At 34.3% G+C, this 18,665-nt stretch overlaps 1 protein-coding gene across 1 annotated transcript in view; it reads left to right on the top strand.

The window, feature by feature from the left end:
* Positions 1-5,156, top strand: part of SPOCK3 (SPARC (osteonectin), cwcv and kazal like domains proteoglycan 3) — a 461,901-nt gene extending 456,745 nt beyond the window's left edge. The window contains exons 10-11 of the mRNA XM_046656940.1: positions 1,124-1,261; positions 3,651-5,156. Of these exons, the coding sequence (XP_046512896.1) occupies positions 1,124-1,261; positions 3,651-3,820 (308 nt within the window). The 3' untranslated portion in view covers positions 3,821-5,156. The remainder of the gene's footprint in view (positions 1-1,123; positions 1,262-3,650) is intronic.
* Positions 5,157-18,665: the final 13,509 nt, after the last annotated feature.

Genomic DNA, 18,665 nt, shown 5'->3' with positions numbered 1-18,665 from the left:
CTCACTGAAAGACTAGCAGTTCAAATCTTTCAAGTGAATTACAATTTTTAAACTAAATTGATTATATATCATAATTTTGAAACTTTTTAAAAGGGTACAATTATGATCTCACATGGTTACAAGACAAATGAAGGATTTTCGTGATTTATCCATATATTCAATCATGCTTTTTTTTCTTTCACCTAGTGACTATAGTACAACTAGTCACTGAGAAAAAAATGGTCAGGAAAAATAAGAAAATTTTCTAATCTCCTAAAGCTTACCTTGTAGTGGTGTAGTGTTTATTGAAGAATGTGAATTCATTTCTAAATTATTAAACATTTGTCACTAGCCATGTGCCAGGTACTGTGTTAGATATTATAGACATGAAAATAAATGTCTATCTTTCCCACTAGACAGAATTTAAAAGTTGTTAATATAAAACCAAGAGAGCCTAAAATTCCCAATATACAGGATATCACAGTGTAGCAGTGAAAGCATACAATGACAAACCACACACACACTCACACACATACACGCACGCATACGATGGTAGGAGTATATTAGAAAGTATATACTCCAACTTAAGAGAAGTCATCATATTAGGGAATCACATTTAAGTCATCCTAAGATGGAAGAAGGAGTGAAGGAGAGGGATTCCAGATGAGAAAAAGGTGTATAGAGAGATGAAGCCGTATTAAATCAGGGGAAAACAGTTAGCTTGGTGTGGAAAGAGCTTGGAATACATGAATGAAAATTTGGGGAAATGAAAATAGAAAATTGGCAGTGATGAGACATTGAAGGGTCCAGTGTGTCATGCTAAATGGTCTGAATGACTTAATATGCATGGCATTCATCAGATTCTAATTCTATATTGTACCTCTGAAAGCACTACCTTTTACAAAGCAAGAAATAGAACCATAGTAAATTTGTTTAACAAAAGAGACGTAAGCAGTTTATTATGACAACAGCCAGCTCCATGACAGCAGTGACCTTACCTGTTTTGTTCTATGTGTCCCACTGGTTCATAGCCTGGAGTGGGAACTGAATAGGTGTATGTCTTGAGTGAATTAATGCACAATTGATGACAATCAAAAAGGAACACAACTTATTCATATTGTGTGTGTGTGTGTGTGTTTCGTAGGACAGTACATCCCCCTTTGTGATGAAGATGGTTACTACAAGCCAACACAATGCCATGGCAGTGTTGGGCAGTGCTGGTGTGTTGACAGATATGGAAATGAAGTCATGGGATCCAGAACAAATGGTGTTGCAGATTGTGGTAAGGAGAATGGTTACTTATTTAACAATTTCTCAAGCACAGAATAAGTACTTAAGAATGTCATTCATTTGTTCGAGCATTTAATGAGGATGTACTCTATGCAAAGACTGTAGAATATATTGGGGGGATGACAAAAAGACTCACTCCTAGCACATTAAAAACATGTACAAATAATAAATAGAATTGTATAATTTAGATATTTTGAGGGAGAATAATTAAAAGGAAGGCTCCTTTTACTACTTCAAATACAGAAAGAATGTTAAATACCTTCTGTTTCCCTCTCAGGTAAGATGACCTTTGTCATCCATTATATTCAAGTCAGCTAACTGTAGTGTGTTCCATGTCCCCATATGGCATGCTTTTGTCTGTATCTCTTTGGAGAAGTTGACTTAGGGAGCATGTAGGTGTACCAACAAAATAAAAACAAACCTTTTTAAAGTAAAGGTCCATAAATTGCATCTATATGTTTCCTTATGTTTGGGTGAGAAAAATATAGTTTAATTATTTGAAGGGTAATTGTAACTAGTATTCTAATTCTTTTTATGAGGATGCATTTTTTGTATATACCTAAAAATGATAGTACAATTAAGTTGAGCATCATATACATGCATTTTAAAGTTTTAAATGTGGCATCTTTTTTGTTTCATAAAATATTTTTCCAGAATGCAAGTATAAAATCAGATTTTTGTTTGTACTATGGAGAGTTTTCACAAGAAAAGCCACTTAGTTGTACACACACACACACAAAAACACATATGCTCACATGCACACATGCACGCACATACACTAAGAATTAATGGATTGTGTTTCAACAAATACAAATAACCAAAGATGAAAATAAATTACTTGGTCAGTCTTGTATTTTAGAAAATGTTTGTCTCCTTTATGTAATTTTTAAACTGATAGACTGTGATTGTTTAGAAATAAATGGTAAACAATATAAAAGGAATCTCATTTAATGCTTAAATGTCCGTTCTGCATTTATGTATTCCATAACATTTGCAATAGCTTGGCTTTTGTTTTCTGGCCTGTTATTAGATTTAAGTAGAATGGAGTAGTCTCAATAACTACCTAACATAATTTAACCTGTACAGAACATGTCTTTGTACTATGTAGTTTTAAACTAGTTGTATTATTAATTACTTCAGTTATCAATGATGGATAAAGAATTTTAATTTTTTATGGTATAAATAAAAATTAAATGGGGATGAATTCAATAAGTGGACAGGGAAATTATTTTGGGAACGAGACTTCTGAGTTTTCTCAGAATTAGTCATGTCTTAGTGTATTGAAATTATTAAGAAAATACATGAAGTCAGAGAAAAGAAATAACATTTTCTTCACATACGATATGAATTTCAGTGTGTTGTATTGTGAAGTTAATTATTTTATAAGCACTGGATTCCATTAATAAGATTTGTTCTAATTAGCTACCATAGAATTATAAGACTAAAATAATACAAAGGGTAGAAAATAAATGCTCATTAACATTAGAGATGTTGACATACTGAGATACATGTGCATTATTGCCTCCATAAATAGTAAGGAATATAGTTCTTAATATTTTAAGAAGTGCTGGCTAGCTGTGTTAGTTTTCTATTGCTATTATTATAACAAATTCTTGTAAAAGTGGCTGTACACCACACAAATTTATTATCTTAACAGTTCTGTGTGTTAAAAGTCCAACCTGGGTCTCCTCGAGCTAAACACCACGGTGTCTTCAGGGCTGCATTCCTTCCGGTGGTTCTAGAGGATGATCTGTTTCCATCGCTTTTCCACCTTCTAGAAGCTGCTCACGTTCCTTGGCTCCTGGGCCATTTCCTCCAACTGGAAAGCTAGCAACATTGCATCTCTCTGACCATTCTTCTGTAATGACATCTCCCTCTGACTCTCTGTGGAAAAGGTTCTTTAATTTTAAGGATGCAAGTGATCCTCCAGGCCCACCAGGATAATCCAGGATAATCTTTCCATCTCAAAGTCCTTCATTTAATCACACTGCAAAGTCCCTTTTACCATGTGAGCTCACATGTTCACAGGTTTCAGCGATTAGGAAGTGAAGATCTTTGGGGGACAATTATTTTGCCTACCACACTAGTAGAAGAAATTTTAAATTCTTCATAAGATTCAAAGTTTGACATGGCCTTCTATAAAAACTGGGCTGAGATCAATATTACTGAACTGGAAATCTTACATATCAGACCTCAGTAATGAGGCTTTTAGCACAGAAATTTCAACAAATGATAGAAAATGGGTTTTCCCTTATCTTTGTTAAGTAAGCTAAAGAGTAAATAATGTTATTAATTTCTTCAATCTCTATCAGAATTTTATATACCTCAGAAATTATCCTACTACTCAGTCAAATAACATTGATGTTTACTTTTTTCCTAAGCTATTGATTTTGAGATCTCGGGAGATTTTGCGAGTGGAGACTTCCATGAATGGGCTGATGATGAGGATGACGAAGATGATATTATGAATGATGAAGATGAAATTGAAGATGATGATGAAGATGAGGGGGATGATGATGATGATGGTGATGACCATGATGGATACATTTGATTGATGAGAGCTGAAATCAATAAATTCTACGTTTCTATTATTGACAAAGTGAATAGGCTATTGAGAATTACCTTCTTGCCCCAAAAGGAAATGATTCTAAATCTCACGTATATTTTGTATAATTATTTCAAACATTGCAGCTAAAGTCATAGAACTTTATGTTTAAATAAGAATCATTTACTTCGAGTTTTTATATGCCTTAGAGGAAAAGAAACATATATGGAGTCTAGCCAGACAAAAGAAAGTTATGAAGAGCTACCAATATAAACAAACAAATTTTCATAAGAACAAACTATGTAATTCTCCCACAAACAGAACAACAACCAGTGCTTGAGGTAGTATAGTGTTATTTTTCTGAGAGATATTCTAAGTTAAATTTACAATAACTTATTAGTGACCTGGGTCGCAAGGATTCTGTAAAAAATGTGCATGAACTTAATTGCAATTCCAAAGTAGCATCTTTCCAAACCTAGAGTGAGTGAGAGCTGAGTGAAGAGATGCCACAGGGTAAGAAAAAGAAAGTGACCATTGTAGAATCCTCCATCATGTTTATATTAATAGTGATGTTTTTAATTATGAAATTATTCGGGATATGATAGGATATTTTACAAAATAGCAAGACTGGAAAACCATGGATTCTGAAAGTCAAAAATGTAGTTGTCCTTTCTAATTTTTATTTCAATTTGGATAGCAGTCTCACGTAGATTTTTTTATTTTCTTAAACAGCAGGATTTCTTTACCTTTCTAGATTTCTTTATCCTTCTGACCAGCAACTTAGGGTGCAGAATTTAAAATAAAAAGACAGAGAAAAGTTCATTTAAACCATATCTTCACAAAAAGTTTGTCATTTGCCCCAATGTCAAATTTAAAAATCTTAATCCTTATTTTATTTCCTATTTTAGACAAAAGTTTGCATTTAATCTAAGGATTATGCCATTTTTGTTACTAGTGTTGAAGCTTAGAGAACGTATTGTATGGTGCCTTGCAGAATAGAAATAGAAAGGTTTTAGCATGCATACCAATATAGGATATTAGGCAATGTATAAGCACACCTAATTAACAAATTAATACCAATAAAGGTACTGCTGCTGGAATGAAGAAAATGGAATATGTTTCTTTCTTTTTTTCTATTGTTACATAATTGCCATGTGGACTCGTTTATGATTACTGTGTAGAGTAGCATTTAAGATTTAACTGTAACAAAAATTACTTTAATTGCTGTATTTAAGTTAGCATGTTAATTAATTGTGTAGACATTTTGGCGCACCATCAATTTTAAGTATATCAGACCTATGGTTTTGTGCCCACAATAAAAACAGAAAAACCTGTTGAATGTTACACAGTGGTATCATAATTTAAACAGTGGATCAACTGGTTTCCCGATATACAATTCATTGAAAGTAAAATTGATGGATTCTTTCCATTTGATTTATACACACTGAAAAAAAAAACCTTTAATGTTGACTTTATGTAATATTTAAAGTATAATGCATTTTCTTTTTTACTGTTTATGTATAGTTTACAAAATAAAGAACTTATAACCAAATTAAACTGTTCCTTAATGATTTTCAGGGGTATAGATAATAGCATGAAGGGTTCCTAATCTATTCCTTGATTTTTAAAGTGAATACATCACAAGCCAGGTAGGAAAGCTTTTTGAAAATTTTGAATTTCAAGATCAGAGTTCTTGGCATCTTGGATATTGTTTTCCTAGATAAATTAAAAATTATTTTTGTTTGTTGATTTTTTTTTTTACATTTGTCATGGTATTGCAAAATAAATCATTTTCTTTGTTGAGGGTGGTATTTTTAAACCCTTTTTTGTGGTATCATATTTAACATATTTAGCTAAATTTCTATAGCAAAAGCATTTTTGAAGAGTGATAGAATAACCTTATCTATTTAGCAAATGTATAGGAATCACAAAATATAACTTGTGGATTGGTTGGAAAAAGACAAAGCAAATTCTACATGGAGGTTTAGCAAATGAATTTGAAGTAACAAATATAGTGGTCTTAAACTTAAGCTATTTTTTAAAGAAGTATCATCATTCAGCCTCCCACAAGAGCAAGCAATTCAACAGCAAATATAAAATTGAAAATATTTTACATTAAACTTTATATAGAGTATGTTTGTGTATAACATATATTTGTATATATGTGTATAAAAATTCTATTTGTGATACATATTAGGTCTCTTGAAGATCATTAATTCATTTTGAATATTTTGATTTAATACAATCATACTTATTTTTTTATTCCAAAAATATCAATATTGAGTACTCATTATAACCTAGGCACTATTCTAGGCAGCATGGATTCATTAGTAAACAAAATAATTATGAAGTTAATATTCCATGTGGAAGATAGGCTATACATTTATCCCTAGCCCATAGCATAAAGTAATTAATTGCATTCACAGCTGGGAAAAGAATCAAACAAAGCTATTTCCTAGAGTTAATTTGAATAATAATCAATGTATTTTGAATCCTTAAGAGTCTTTGATATAAAGTCAAAATTTTAAGGGAGTATTTTTGATTAAAAAATAAAACTACCCCAACATTTTGTTATTTCTTAAGTCGAATTCTGACCCATAGGCATGAAATCATGCTATACCTTAAGCCTTGTTTCTCTAGTGTTATTACAGGGAGCACACATGCAAGTTAAAAACTACAAGACAGTCTGAATCACAACAAATTAAAATTTGAGCTCATTAGAGGAAAAGAGTAGAAACATACGAATAAAATATCAAATGTTCCTGGCATGTAAAAAATCTAACATGTAAATTTATGAAGGCTTTTTGTTGTGCATATGCAGCATGACAATTTGGATGTGGTACATAATGCTATTCGGGAAACAAGCTAAATTAAAAACAAATGTAAAACATTCTAGTATTGATTGAAAGGACACGTGGCCTAGGGTAAACCTTGTATTTCTGCCAATCTTTTAATAGAATAAAGTCAGTCAAGCCAAAGTATCAAAATCATTAGAATTTACTAATTAAACAGATACTGAGTACTGAGTAACTTATTCTCTGTGTAAATATTCATGTATTTTTATTTTATATGAAGCTAAAGATGTGAAAAAATAACTCATAAAATAAACATTGATCCATATGGCTACTCATAGTTTATTTAGAGTGGGTTTTGAAAGTTTCAAAAATAAACATTTGGTTGAAACAAACATTTTGATAACATGCTTTGTATAAAATGAGTGAATGGCTGTATGCAATAGGTCCTTCAGCATCCATATGTGGTCTACATTGCACAATCCCCATTAGTGGGGAAAAAATGGAGAAAGCAAACCAAACCAAACAGAATCATCATCATTAATGCGTTTGTTTTGTCTGATATACAAAAGCATGTTCATGTGCACACACACACACACACACAATTAGTCCAATTTTTGTCCTTGATTTAAAAAAACTAGCTAGATCGATTCACATTTCTTTCTTTCTCTTTTGTTCATGGTAAATAAAATGTACTAGATCATATATAGATTTCTCAGATGAAGTAAGAAAACACAAAAATCCAGAATATCTACAGTGGTACAAATATATAAATAAATTATAATATGAGTTGCCTGTACTTTATTTTTTTCAACATCATTTAAAACCTAATAACTGCTATTGAGGTTAATATAATGAAAAAAGGCATTTTCATTCATACTGGTACACATTTTGATATGAAATAATGTCAGCTTTTTACTTCTATGTCTTAAAAAGATTTCATGAATTATAGCTTGACTTCGTGAAACTTTTATTAACAGTTGAGTCAACAAACATTTCAAAGAGAACATCTTAAGCATTAGCTGTATACCATATATGTTATCCCTCTGGGGACAGACAATTTGGAATAGTCTTTCATTTTTTTTTTTATAGGACGATTAGCCCTGAGCTAACATTGCCTGCCAATCCTCCTCTTTTTTTGCTGAGGAAGACTGGCCCTGTGTTAACATCTGTGCCCATCTTCCTCGACTTTATACGTGGGATGCCTGCCTCAGCATGGCTTGACAAGCGGTGCCTGTGTCCGCACCTGGGATCCGAACTGGCGAACCCTCGGCTGCCAGAGCAGAATGTGTGAACTTAACGTCTGCATCACTGGGCTGGTCCCCGGAATAGCCTTTTGAATAATCACTATTTTCTTTCCTCAAATGTATATGAATTTCTGCCATCTTTATATAACCAGATGTCTCTGTTACTTTTGCTACATCTTAATAAAAAGCTTGGCAAGTGAAATTAACGTAGATCAGTACATCATGAAACAGGATTTAAAATGACAAAATTAAAAATTGTAGGTGAAAAAAATAAAAACTTTATCAACCTATACACCTCAAACTTATATTCAACTCTTTCAAAGACATCCTTGGGGAATTTATTTTTAATGTATTATTAATAATAAACACCCTCTCCATCTTTAAACACATAAATATGCACATACACATGCCTGGGTTTGAAGTCTGTATGTCTCACTTTTCTCTTGAGTCAAATGTAGGTTAATGTGCTTATGCTAGAGAATTGATGTGAATGTTACATGAAAAACACATTTAATGTAGGAGCATCATGTCTGTCATATAGAAGGTGCCCATTAAATGTTAATTTTTTTCTGCAAGGTCTGTAAAATCAGTTAGCAATAGATGTTGTGCTGAAGGTTTCAAGAAATACTGAACAAATTAGCTTCTTTTTAAAGCTTTACCCACATCCATCCAAACAAAATGATCCAGTTTAGAATATCTTCATGTACCCAATAGGGGTAATAAATAGTATTCACATTATAAGGTCATTGTGACAATAAAAATAAATCAATGCATGATGTCTGGAACATAGTAAATACCAAATAAATGCAATTATTATCGTTATCATAGGGGCATGGCATAGAAAAATATTAAGAAATTAAAAAATAAAATTCCAAAGCCAAATCTTAGCTAGTTGGCTTTCCTGAGTATTTCTTCACTTTTGAATAAGTATTTTTCAAGAATAATATTGACTAGTATTTGTGTACATTTACTATATGTACCATATATTAAATGCTAAATATATTAAATGCATATAATAAGCTAGGAGAAGCGTATTCTCTTTCTCATATGAGAGGTGAAGTATCATAGACCTCACTGATACTCACCAAACCCAGTTCTCCTCTTTCCTGTGCACATGAGGCATCTTCCTTTTCTTTCCTTCACAGTCAAGTTAGGACTGGTTCTGGCCAACTGACAGTGAACTGAAGTACCATGTGTGGTGCTTCACAGCCAAGTGTCATCTACTTTATCGGTAGCTAAGATTAAACAGTGATAGAGCTGTGACCTCAGGCCGGGTTTCCCATTTCCATTAGTCATTTCGCCATGTCATGCCACTTCCATGTTTCAGTCCACAACAATTATACAAACTAATGCCTTATTCTTATACAACATACAACCTATTTTGAAAGCATCTTAAATCTCTCTAAAGGGAAGCAGAGCATTGATAAATTAATTTGGTTGATGAACGAGATGTATTTGTATAGCAGTACAGGAAATGCAGCTTCTGGAGTCAGAATTCCTGAGCTCAATCTGCTACTGCTTCGTGACATTGACCAAACTGTTAACGTTGCTGTAGCTCAGTTTCTTCACCTGTGAAATAAATAATAATGTTCGAATTTACTTCATAAAGCTGTGATGGAGCTTGAGTGAGAATCCTAGTAAATCCTAGTAAAATACCTAGATCAAAAGAGCTATTCCTCATGACTAAATTTTTACTGTAGGTTATGAGCAAAGATAAAATTTTCTTTTGCACTTCTACCTCCTGTTACAAAAATGCACGGTTTATAGTAAATGAGATCAATTATTTTTAAAAGAAATAGTTAAGTTAGAAAATGTGCTCTTTTCGATCATGGAAGGAAATTTTTTTTAAAAATTAGCCACTATAAATAAAAGAGAGTATGCAGACTGATAAATACCATGGATACTACAGCCTAACTACCAGGTCTTGAATCCTGTTTCTGCCACTCATTGGCTGTGTGACTTTAGGCAAATTACTTAACATCTCTGTGGCTCAGTTTTCTCATCAGTGAAATACGTATGGTTCTAATTCTCACCTCATAGGGTTGTGAGGGAGGATTACAAGTTTTAATAATTTTAAAAGCACTTACTGTTTTGCACTTAGTAAGCACTAAACAATAGTTATTAAGAAGGACAAAAGGAAGAAAAGCAAAATCAATACACTAGCTACTGTGTTTAGATCCATCACATTTTTGTTTTAAGATGAGAGTTTGTTTAAGATGAGTTTGTTTTCTTGTCTCTATTAGGAAGGCTCTGTTCCAGAGAAATTAGTCCTCTGAAGATTACCGGACATCAATATACAAACTACATCACAAATTTGGGTAGCATCAACTCGATGCAGACCAATATTGACTTGCTTTTGATATTTCATAAATGTTCTCTCCTAAAATGTCCTTTATGTTTAAGAACTAACCTTTTCAAACCATTGATTATTCAGAATTTAAGATGTAATTTGTATAGGTACAAAAGCGTGGATATTTACAGAAATTTCCTGGTATAAGTTTCCCTTAATTGTCACACTAAGTGTGCCTTTTTAATTGGGATGTTGAATATTGCCAGGTTTTACTATTGTTTTTAGTCTCTTTGGGGTAGGATTTATAAGTTCCAGAGTTGAAAAAGAAACAATAATTAAATACTATAAATCTGTTTTAGAGTTTAGCAGAGGTTGTGGCAATGTGTCATTTTGAATTTATTAGATTGAAAAAGCAAAACTTGTGGACAGCATTACTTAAACTTTAAAAAATAATTTAGCTTTTGTTTGGGGAGGGGAAAGTAGAGAGGCAACAACGAGAAATATGGATAGGGCAATTTGACACTCTCAAATAGCCTCAAAAAGATAGGAATCTGTGACATGAATCATTTTACATTTGGCTAAAATTTGAAATTTCTTATTTTCTCATATATATAGATAGATAGATATTAGTATGAAAATAAGCTATTTTTGTTAAACTATTTCCTAGTTTACTTTAGCCAGGTACAGTTTTTCTTAGTATGACATGTAAAAATTTAACATTTTTCTCTTTTAGGATAATGTGATCCAGGTGCTCATCATTTCACCCCAAACAACAAATACATCTTCTGAACTAATTTGACCATCTGGAAAAAAGACAGATAAAAGATGGGGAGGAAAATGCCCTTTGCTATATCTATGTGGGGAAATTAATTTGAAGGCTGTAATTGGGGTATCCCATTCTTCTTTAAAATAAAATGACAGCAAAATAAGTAGTACAGATGTTGTATTTGGCCAAGAAAAATCAAATATTGTCCCTCAGTTGGTCCAGTCCGTCAAGTGAATCATGGACTATTGGGACTGCTGATTTATTAATTAAAATGTATATTTAGTATTAGCTTCATAATTACAGGGGCAATGAGTATCTATATCAATCTTAGTTTAGTTTCTAAAATTTGTGATCATATGGATAAATATCTATTTCCGTGTCGGTGTATGTGTGTCCTCTTGTTATTTTTTATTGGGGCTTCCTGGAAGGACCACTTTTTTAAAATAAAACTGCATCCGGCAATTTAAAGTGAGGAGGAACAGAACAAAGTTAATGAGATTAAGCATATTCTACATTAATTACTGTATATACTTGGTATTTGTGTGTTTAGCATTCAATATTTGAAAGATTCTATGGCCATGCAGACATTTTTAACTTGAATCCCTCTGCGTCGAAGCAGATGAGAATAAACAGCTCTTGACGAGTAAGGGAGCCTAGCCATTCACCCACCATCCAATTTCAAAAGAGCTTTACAAGAGCTATCTCTTCTGTTCTGAGGAATTCTTATTTATGTTTTAATAGCATTTTATGAAGAAAATTGCACACCATAGGGTGTCAAGGAAACTTTGGCAAATGTCCCTGAAGAATGTTCAGTAGGTACCAAACTACTGCCAATAGCTGCTAGATGTTTTCATAATTATCCCTAATAGGAAGCGACTGACTTTAGCTAGATAATAAGTTATTCTCTAGTGTGATTATGGAACAGTTGTGCCAGAATCTGGTCCAGAATCTTGCAAGATGAAAACAGAATCGATATAGCAGCTCAGTCATATTCTTCTCCAGATGGCTGCAACCTGAGCCTCTTTAACGCCAGGAAAGACGCTGTCATGTCTTACCAGCAAAAACAGCCTCAGTTTGCCCATGTAGTGCCTCAGGCAGGCCAACTTTAGCGCTGGACTTTGATGGGGCTCTATTCAAAGAGCTGTTTGTTTAAAACATGATCTAGCATATACTGTAAGGAAGAGCTGTTCAGTGTTTATAAATATCACAGTCTCTATTTTAATTCTTCATGCTGAAGGGAGAAAGACAAATAATTAAATGCAAAATGAAAATTAGATTTTATAGTAGGTGCTGTATGCTACTCATGTATGCATTAGTACTCAGTTAAATATACAACATCTCTGCTAATCACTTTCAAAGGGTATTCCTGGGACATTATTTATGCATGCATTATTGTGGGTGTGGCTACTCCCAGATTTATAATGCAAATCTTCTATGTCTCCCATTTCTTTGACTTCTCTTTCTGATTTCTGGAAATGCAAACCATAAATTGAAGGAGAGAAAACATGTCAGTCCATTTTACACTTGTCATTGTCCAGACAAGAAGAGATTAATATTAATAGATACAGTTAATCGGGGGAAATTATATAGGATTCCATGATTCTTGTAGTCTTTATATCCCAATAGCATATATCTTCAAACACAATGGTCATGATAAATGGAACTCTATGTGCAGAATATATGCCATTTAGGAGCAAGTCTTTGTGGGAAGAGAAACTGCAAGGGATACTGTGAATAGTTATATCCCTTAAAGAGAAAGAGAAAGTACCTAGATCTCTGGGGCTGGAGATGAGCCACAAAGGGAAATAAAAGTTGTGGCCTGAGTCAGAAAAGTCATGCCCTCCAGAGTTAGCAGGAGCACCTGTGCAGTACTCAAAAGTTACCAGAATGAAGTCAAAGTCTTGTGATTAAATTAACGTGTTATTGGGCCTGCTTTTTTCTTTTTCAACTTTAGCCAAAATATTACCCTAGCCACCCCCTGAAGAAGAAAAAAGAAATCACCTTTTCCCAGCATGTTTCACATCAATCACACATCTTTAGCCTGATGGTTGTTCTGTGATACTAGACACAATTCAGGGCAAATATATAGTGAAAATATATTCTTTAATTGATCACCACCCGTTTCTTGCCAACACCACGCAGCGGCATGATGGCTAGTTCAGGTTTGCTGGTCAGGTGAGGCTGGCATTTCAGAAGCTTCAACAACAATAACAATCCCTTTGCCTTTTCTTTTCATCAGCAGATAGACAAAATTAAAGGTTCTCCTGTTTCGTGGTGGTGTACATTGTCAAGGCCTCCACACCGATGTTTATAGCTGGCAGCAAAACAATTGGTTGTTCTATGTCGTAATCTCTCATCCATCTGTTACATATGCTGCTTCATTCTTTTCCTTCAAGTTCCAGTTGCCTCAGAAATGGCGCAAGGTTGACACACTTCCCTCTCATTTACGTTTATTCTCTCTTTTTCCAACTCTCTTTTCGCAGTGTTAAAAAATATGATTTAGTTTCCAAAGCATGCACATTTACAAGCCCATACACACTGTTTTGTACACCCACACAAACTAAAGAGAAAGAAAATTACCCATGTATTTTTATTTAATCAGAGAACTTACTTCGAAGTCTTTTTGAGTTCTCATTCCTCCTTTCACAGCTTGCATCATGAGCAAACAGAATATAATTAGACTTAGAAAGTTGTTTATCAGTTTTAACATGTTAAAAACTAATTATGCTCTAGGTTCTATCAAAGTTGTGCTGGTGTTGATGGAGCCTCTAATGATGTCTTCCTTGCATGAACAGACCGTAGACAAATTGCTGCTGCCTTACAAGCACATTAATTTCTGATGTAGGAGGAAGTTTCTTTTTTAACAGAACTGAGCTTGCACTCCAAGCATTACCACCTGCTTAATCATAAATCCATATGATGTGATATAATTGAGTTCTAAATTAACTCCTTTATAAAATTAACGAATAAGTAAGTGATTGGGTATTAAAGTAAAATACTGAGTGATTATTTTATATTCCTGCAGAACTGTCAATGAAGTAAACCTATTGGTAAATTATCTATGAAACCTAAGTAACAGTTGTTCTAGTATAAAAATCTGAATTGTCCGACTTCTATAATAACTTTATAAAGACAAGTGTTTACATGGACCTCTTAATGTACTTAACTATAAAGCAATAGTAACATTGAAGTCTATTTTTGTGGAAAACGACATATGGAAAATTTATGAGAAATAATATTTAGTCTATTTTCTTAAAGAGGGTGGAAGCTTTGAGTATGGCAGGAAAAGAGAACATTTTCAAGTAAATAGCAGAGATCAAATTTCAGCTCAGTTCTCATTATAGCCATGAAGGCTACCCCAAGAACTACTACCTCTTTTTAGACTGAGTTAGCCTGCTCCTTGTCCGTATTTCCATGATGGGTTATAATACCCCTATCTATAGAACTTACTATATTGCAATTTAACTATTATTGGCATATTGATCTCTCAATGCTTCTAAGGCATGAGAGTAGCTTACACTTTTTTGAATCCCAGAAATAAACACAACCGTTGGATATAGTTAATGCAGAAAACTTGTTAGGGAATGAGATTGTTAAGCAGAAAGCAAATAGCTCAAACCGCAAAAGGGACAACATAAGAGAGGATAGGATGGGAGTAAGCTAGAGCTTGGGATAGGTGAGAGAGGCTGGCAAGGGAGCCAATTATAGAAGAGCAAGTCTGATAGTTGCTAGGCTCTGGAAGTGCTTTTGTGGAGAGCTGTGAAAAGAAGATCCGGATTTGGAGAGTTAGAAAAATGTTAATAGGAAACAGAATTTGTTCAAATATAAGTGTGCATTAAAAATCAAGGATCATTAACAGTCCATTCCATCCGTCATCCATGGTGGTCTAGTGGTTAAGATTTGGAGCTCTCACCGCTGCGACCTGGGGTCATTCCTGGTCAGGGAATCACATCACCCATCTGTAGGTTGTCATACCGTGGCATGTGTGTGTTGCTGAAAGCTATGCCACAAGTATTTCAAATACTAGCAGCGTCACCCATGGTAGACAGTTTTAAGTGGAGTTTCCAGACTGAGACAAGGAAGAAGGACCTGGCCACCCACTTCCAAAAAAATTAGCTATGAAACCTTTATGAATAGCAGTGGAGCATTGTCTGATACAGCGCTGGAAAATGAGAGGATGGCACAAAAAGACCAGGCAGCCTTCTGCTCTGCTGTACACAGGGTTGCTAGGAGTTGGAATTGACTTGACTCCAGCACTAACAACAACAATTCTGTCAGTAGAAATATGGCAAATATGACAGTAACTATATACTCTATGAAACACGCTAAACCGTGAAGAGGTCTACTTTGAAACGTTTTGATAAACTCAAATACGCCTCAATGCTAATTCACTGGAAGAATCAATCGTCAGTCCTACATCGACTTCTGCATCTGTTGAGAACTATGATACTTTTCATTCATTACGCAGCTCAAGGAATAAGGATCTGCTCATTTGTTTCAAGGTCATTCCTCTATCCTCTGAAACCTAATGAACAGAAGTTGAACCTAAACAAACCATTTATCTCAAAGAAATATTACATTTTTGCATATATTATTCTCACATAAATAGAGAGTCATCCTAAGGCTAAGCTAATTTTTGAACAAATACTCTATTAATTTGATTATTTGGGCTGCAAGTGAAAGAAGCCAAACTCAAATTATTATGAACAAAACGGGAATATATTGCATCTCATAATTAGAGGTCCACTGTATGCCAGCCCACAGGCACAGCTTAATCTAAATATTTAACCATCTTTTAGGGCATTGTTTTTCTCCCTTTCACTTGTTCTGCTTTCCTTTGTATTTATCTCATGATAAAGTGAGGATGCCTTTTGTTATTGCAAATATGTCATCAATAGTTCTGGACACACTAACTCTTAGCTTAATAACTAAGCAGCAAGAGAGCCTTTTTCCTCCAAAAGTTCTAAGAAAGTCTAGAACTAATCCCAATTGGCCCTGTTTGGTTACCATGAGATTTCAGAAACCATCACTTAGTCCTGGGAAATGAGACATTATCATTTGTTCTGCCTCTGCTATGCTCCCAATAGTAGCACCAGTGTGTGTGATCAGCCCATCACAGGGGTAGAAAGTAAGAGATTCTCCAAAGAAGAAGAAATGGCTCTGTAATGAAGAAAGTTTTACTTTCCTAGAAAGAGGGGGTGGGGGGTGATAGATATTAAAACAGAGATAATTTGTATAGACAAAATTTTGAGCAGTCTATTCCCATAAAACTAAAATTCAAAGGAAATGACATTATTGCCTCTAATTCCTATTGTCTTTATTTTCTTGCCTTTCTGTACACACCTCCGATTGCAGGAGCACATCCCTGGGTCCTGGTCCCTCTTGAGTCCTCTTCCCAATTTTTGCTCTTATGGACTCATTAACATTGGCTCTAAATTACCTACCATGATGTAAAATTGTATAAAATGCAACATAGTCTATTGCTATAGCTGTGAGGAAATAGGTACTTACATACATTGCTGTTGGAATGCAATGTATGTACAACCTTTTTGGTGGGAATGGTACAACCTTTCTGGTGGGAATTTTGTGATACCTAACAAAACGACATATTCATTTACTGCCCAACCAGCAATCCCACTTCTAAGAATCTACCCTGAAGATAACTTCCAAAAATCTAAACGTACAAGTGTACAAGAGGATCTGTGATCTCAAAACATTGGAAACAATCTACATCCTCATACAGAGAAGAGTGGCTGAATGAGCTATGGTGTATTCACACAGTGGAGTACTTTGCAAGTTTAAAAGACAAATGAGGATGATTTCTTTGAAGTTGTATAAAGTGATCCCAGCATTTTTTTTTTTAATAGCTAACCCACTCACTAACACCAGCAGATTTTTTTCTTTAAGATTGGCACCTGAGCTAACATCTGTTGCCAATCTTTTTATTTTTTTTCTCTTCTTCTCCCCAAAGCCCCCGGTTACATAGTTGTATATTCTAGTTGTAGGTCCTTCTGGCTCTGTTATGTGAAACACCTCCTCAGCATAGCCTGACAAGCAGTGCTAGGTCTGTGCCCAGGATCCAAACCAGTGAAACCGTGGGCCACCGAAGCAGAGCAGATGAACTTAACCACCTGGCCACGGGGCCAGCTCCTCCAGGATATATTTTTAAGTGAAGAGAAGCAAAGGATATTTGTGCAATCTCAGAGTATCTTTCATGAGGTAATTTAATTACACAGGAAACAAATGGTTAACCTTATAGTGGATTAATGTGGCAGATACTATCTTAGCCATGAAGACCTGATTAATATTCTCAACAATAAGATATACCTACATTATATATCCCATTATATGAACCACAGAGAAGGGCACAATGTGACTTTTGCAATCTTCTTGCAAAAATTTATAATGACAATTTAATCATGAGGACACATCAAACACAATTTGAGTCAGTGGTATTCAATAAAATAACTGGCTTGAACTCTTCAAGAGTTTCAAGGTCATAAAAGACAAAAAAAGGCTGAGAAACCGCAGCAGATTGAGAGAAGCTAAGGAAACCTAACCACTAAAGCAATAAGGAAACAACAACAAAATGCAATATGAGATCCTGAATTATATTCTGGACCAGAGAAACTTCGTTAGCGGGAAAAATTGCGGAACTTGAATTCTTGCAGATTAGTTAATAGTACTGCATTGACGTTAATTTCCTGGTTTTGATAATTTTAGTATAGTTAAGTAAAATGAGAAGCCAGAGGGAAGGCATGAGACAAGTAATTGCACTTTTTTGTAACTTTTCTATCATCAGTTTAAAATTATTTCAAAATAAAAAGTTGAGAAGAATTTTAGAAAATCAACAGATCTTGTATGTAATAGTTGATCATGAACATGTAGGAAATGGCCATAGTCTCTTAAAGACACTAATTTTCTTCGAACAACCCAGAGAGCCAAATATGTTAGTTTTCCATGGCTGCCATAATAATTAGCAAGTCAGTGGTTTAAACAACAGAGATTTATTTTCTCATAATTCTGGAGGCCAGAGGTTCAAGATCAAGGTGTCGGGAGGGTTGGTTCATTTTGAGGGCTCTTAGGAAAGGGTCTTTTCCAAGCTTCTCTTCTTGCTCTGGTAGTTCTTTTGTTTGTGATGGTGTAACTCCTGTCTTTACACGGTACTGTCCCTGTGTATGGGCCTGTGTCCAAATGTCCCCTTTTTGTAAGAATACAAGTCGTACTGGTTGAGAGTCGTACTTTACTCCAGGTTGACCTCATCTTAACTAACTATATCTGTAACAAACCATTTTACAGAAAAGTTCACATTCTGAGGTATTAAGGGTTAGAACTACAGCATATCTTTTCTTCTTTACTTTTTTTTCATGCGAGGTGAGAGGGAGACGTAATTAAACCTATAACACAACGGCATCTCTAGTCCAAAAAGGCCCCCATTCCCAAAGCCCCACTTACTCTAAGAAGGACTTTATTAGAGTAAATTATGTTCATTTCATAATTATGTGCAAAAATTTCAGAAATGTGTATGATAAAGCCTAGAATTATACAAAAGAATTATTAAAAAAAACAGTTGAGAAATTTCTTCATGTAGTTCTCAATAGAGGAAATTCTCAGTTCTAATCATCTTATACAAGAAATCATGAGGCCTGACTTTAAGATCTTGCTCCACAATTTACCAACTGTGTGTACCCAGAGGTACCTCCCTGGATTATCTGAAAAATAATTTTCTATAGTATAAACTAGTAAGAGATGAATT

Source organism: Equus quagga, chromosome 3, assembly GCF_021613505.1.
Source record: "Equus quagga isolate Etosha38 chromosome 3, UCLA_HA_Equagga_1.0, whole genome shotgun sequence".
Classification (NCBI taxonomy): Eukaryota; Metazoa; Chordata; class Mammalia; order Perissodactyla; family Equidae; genus Equus; species Equus quagga.
This window is presented reverse-complemented; position numbering and strand designations above follow the sequence as displayed.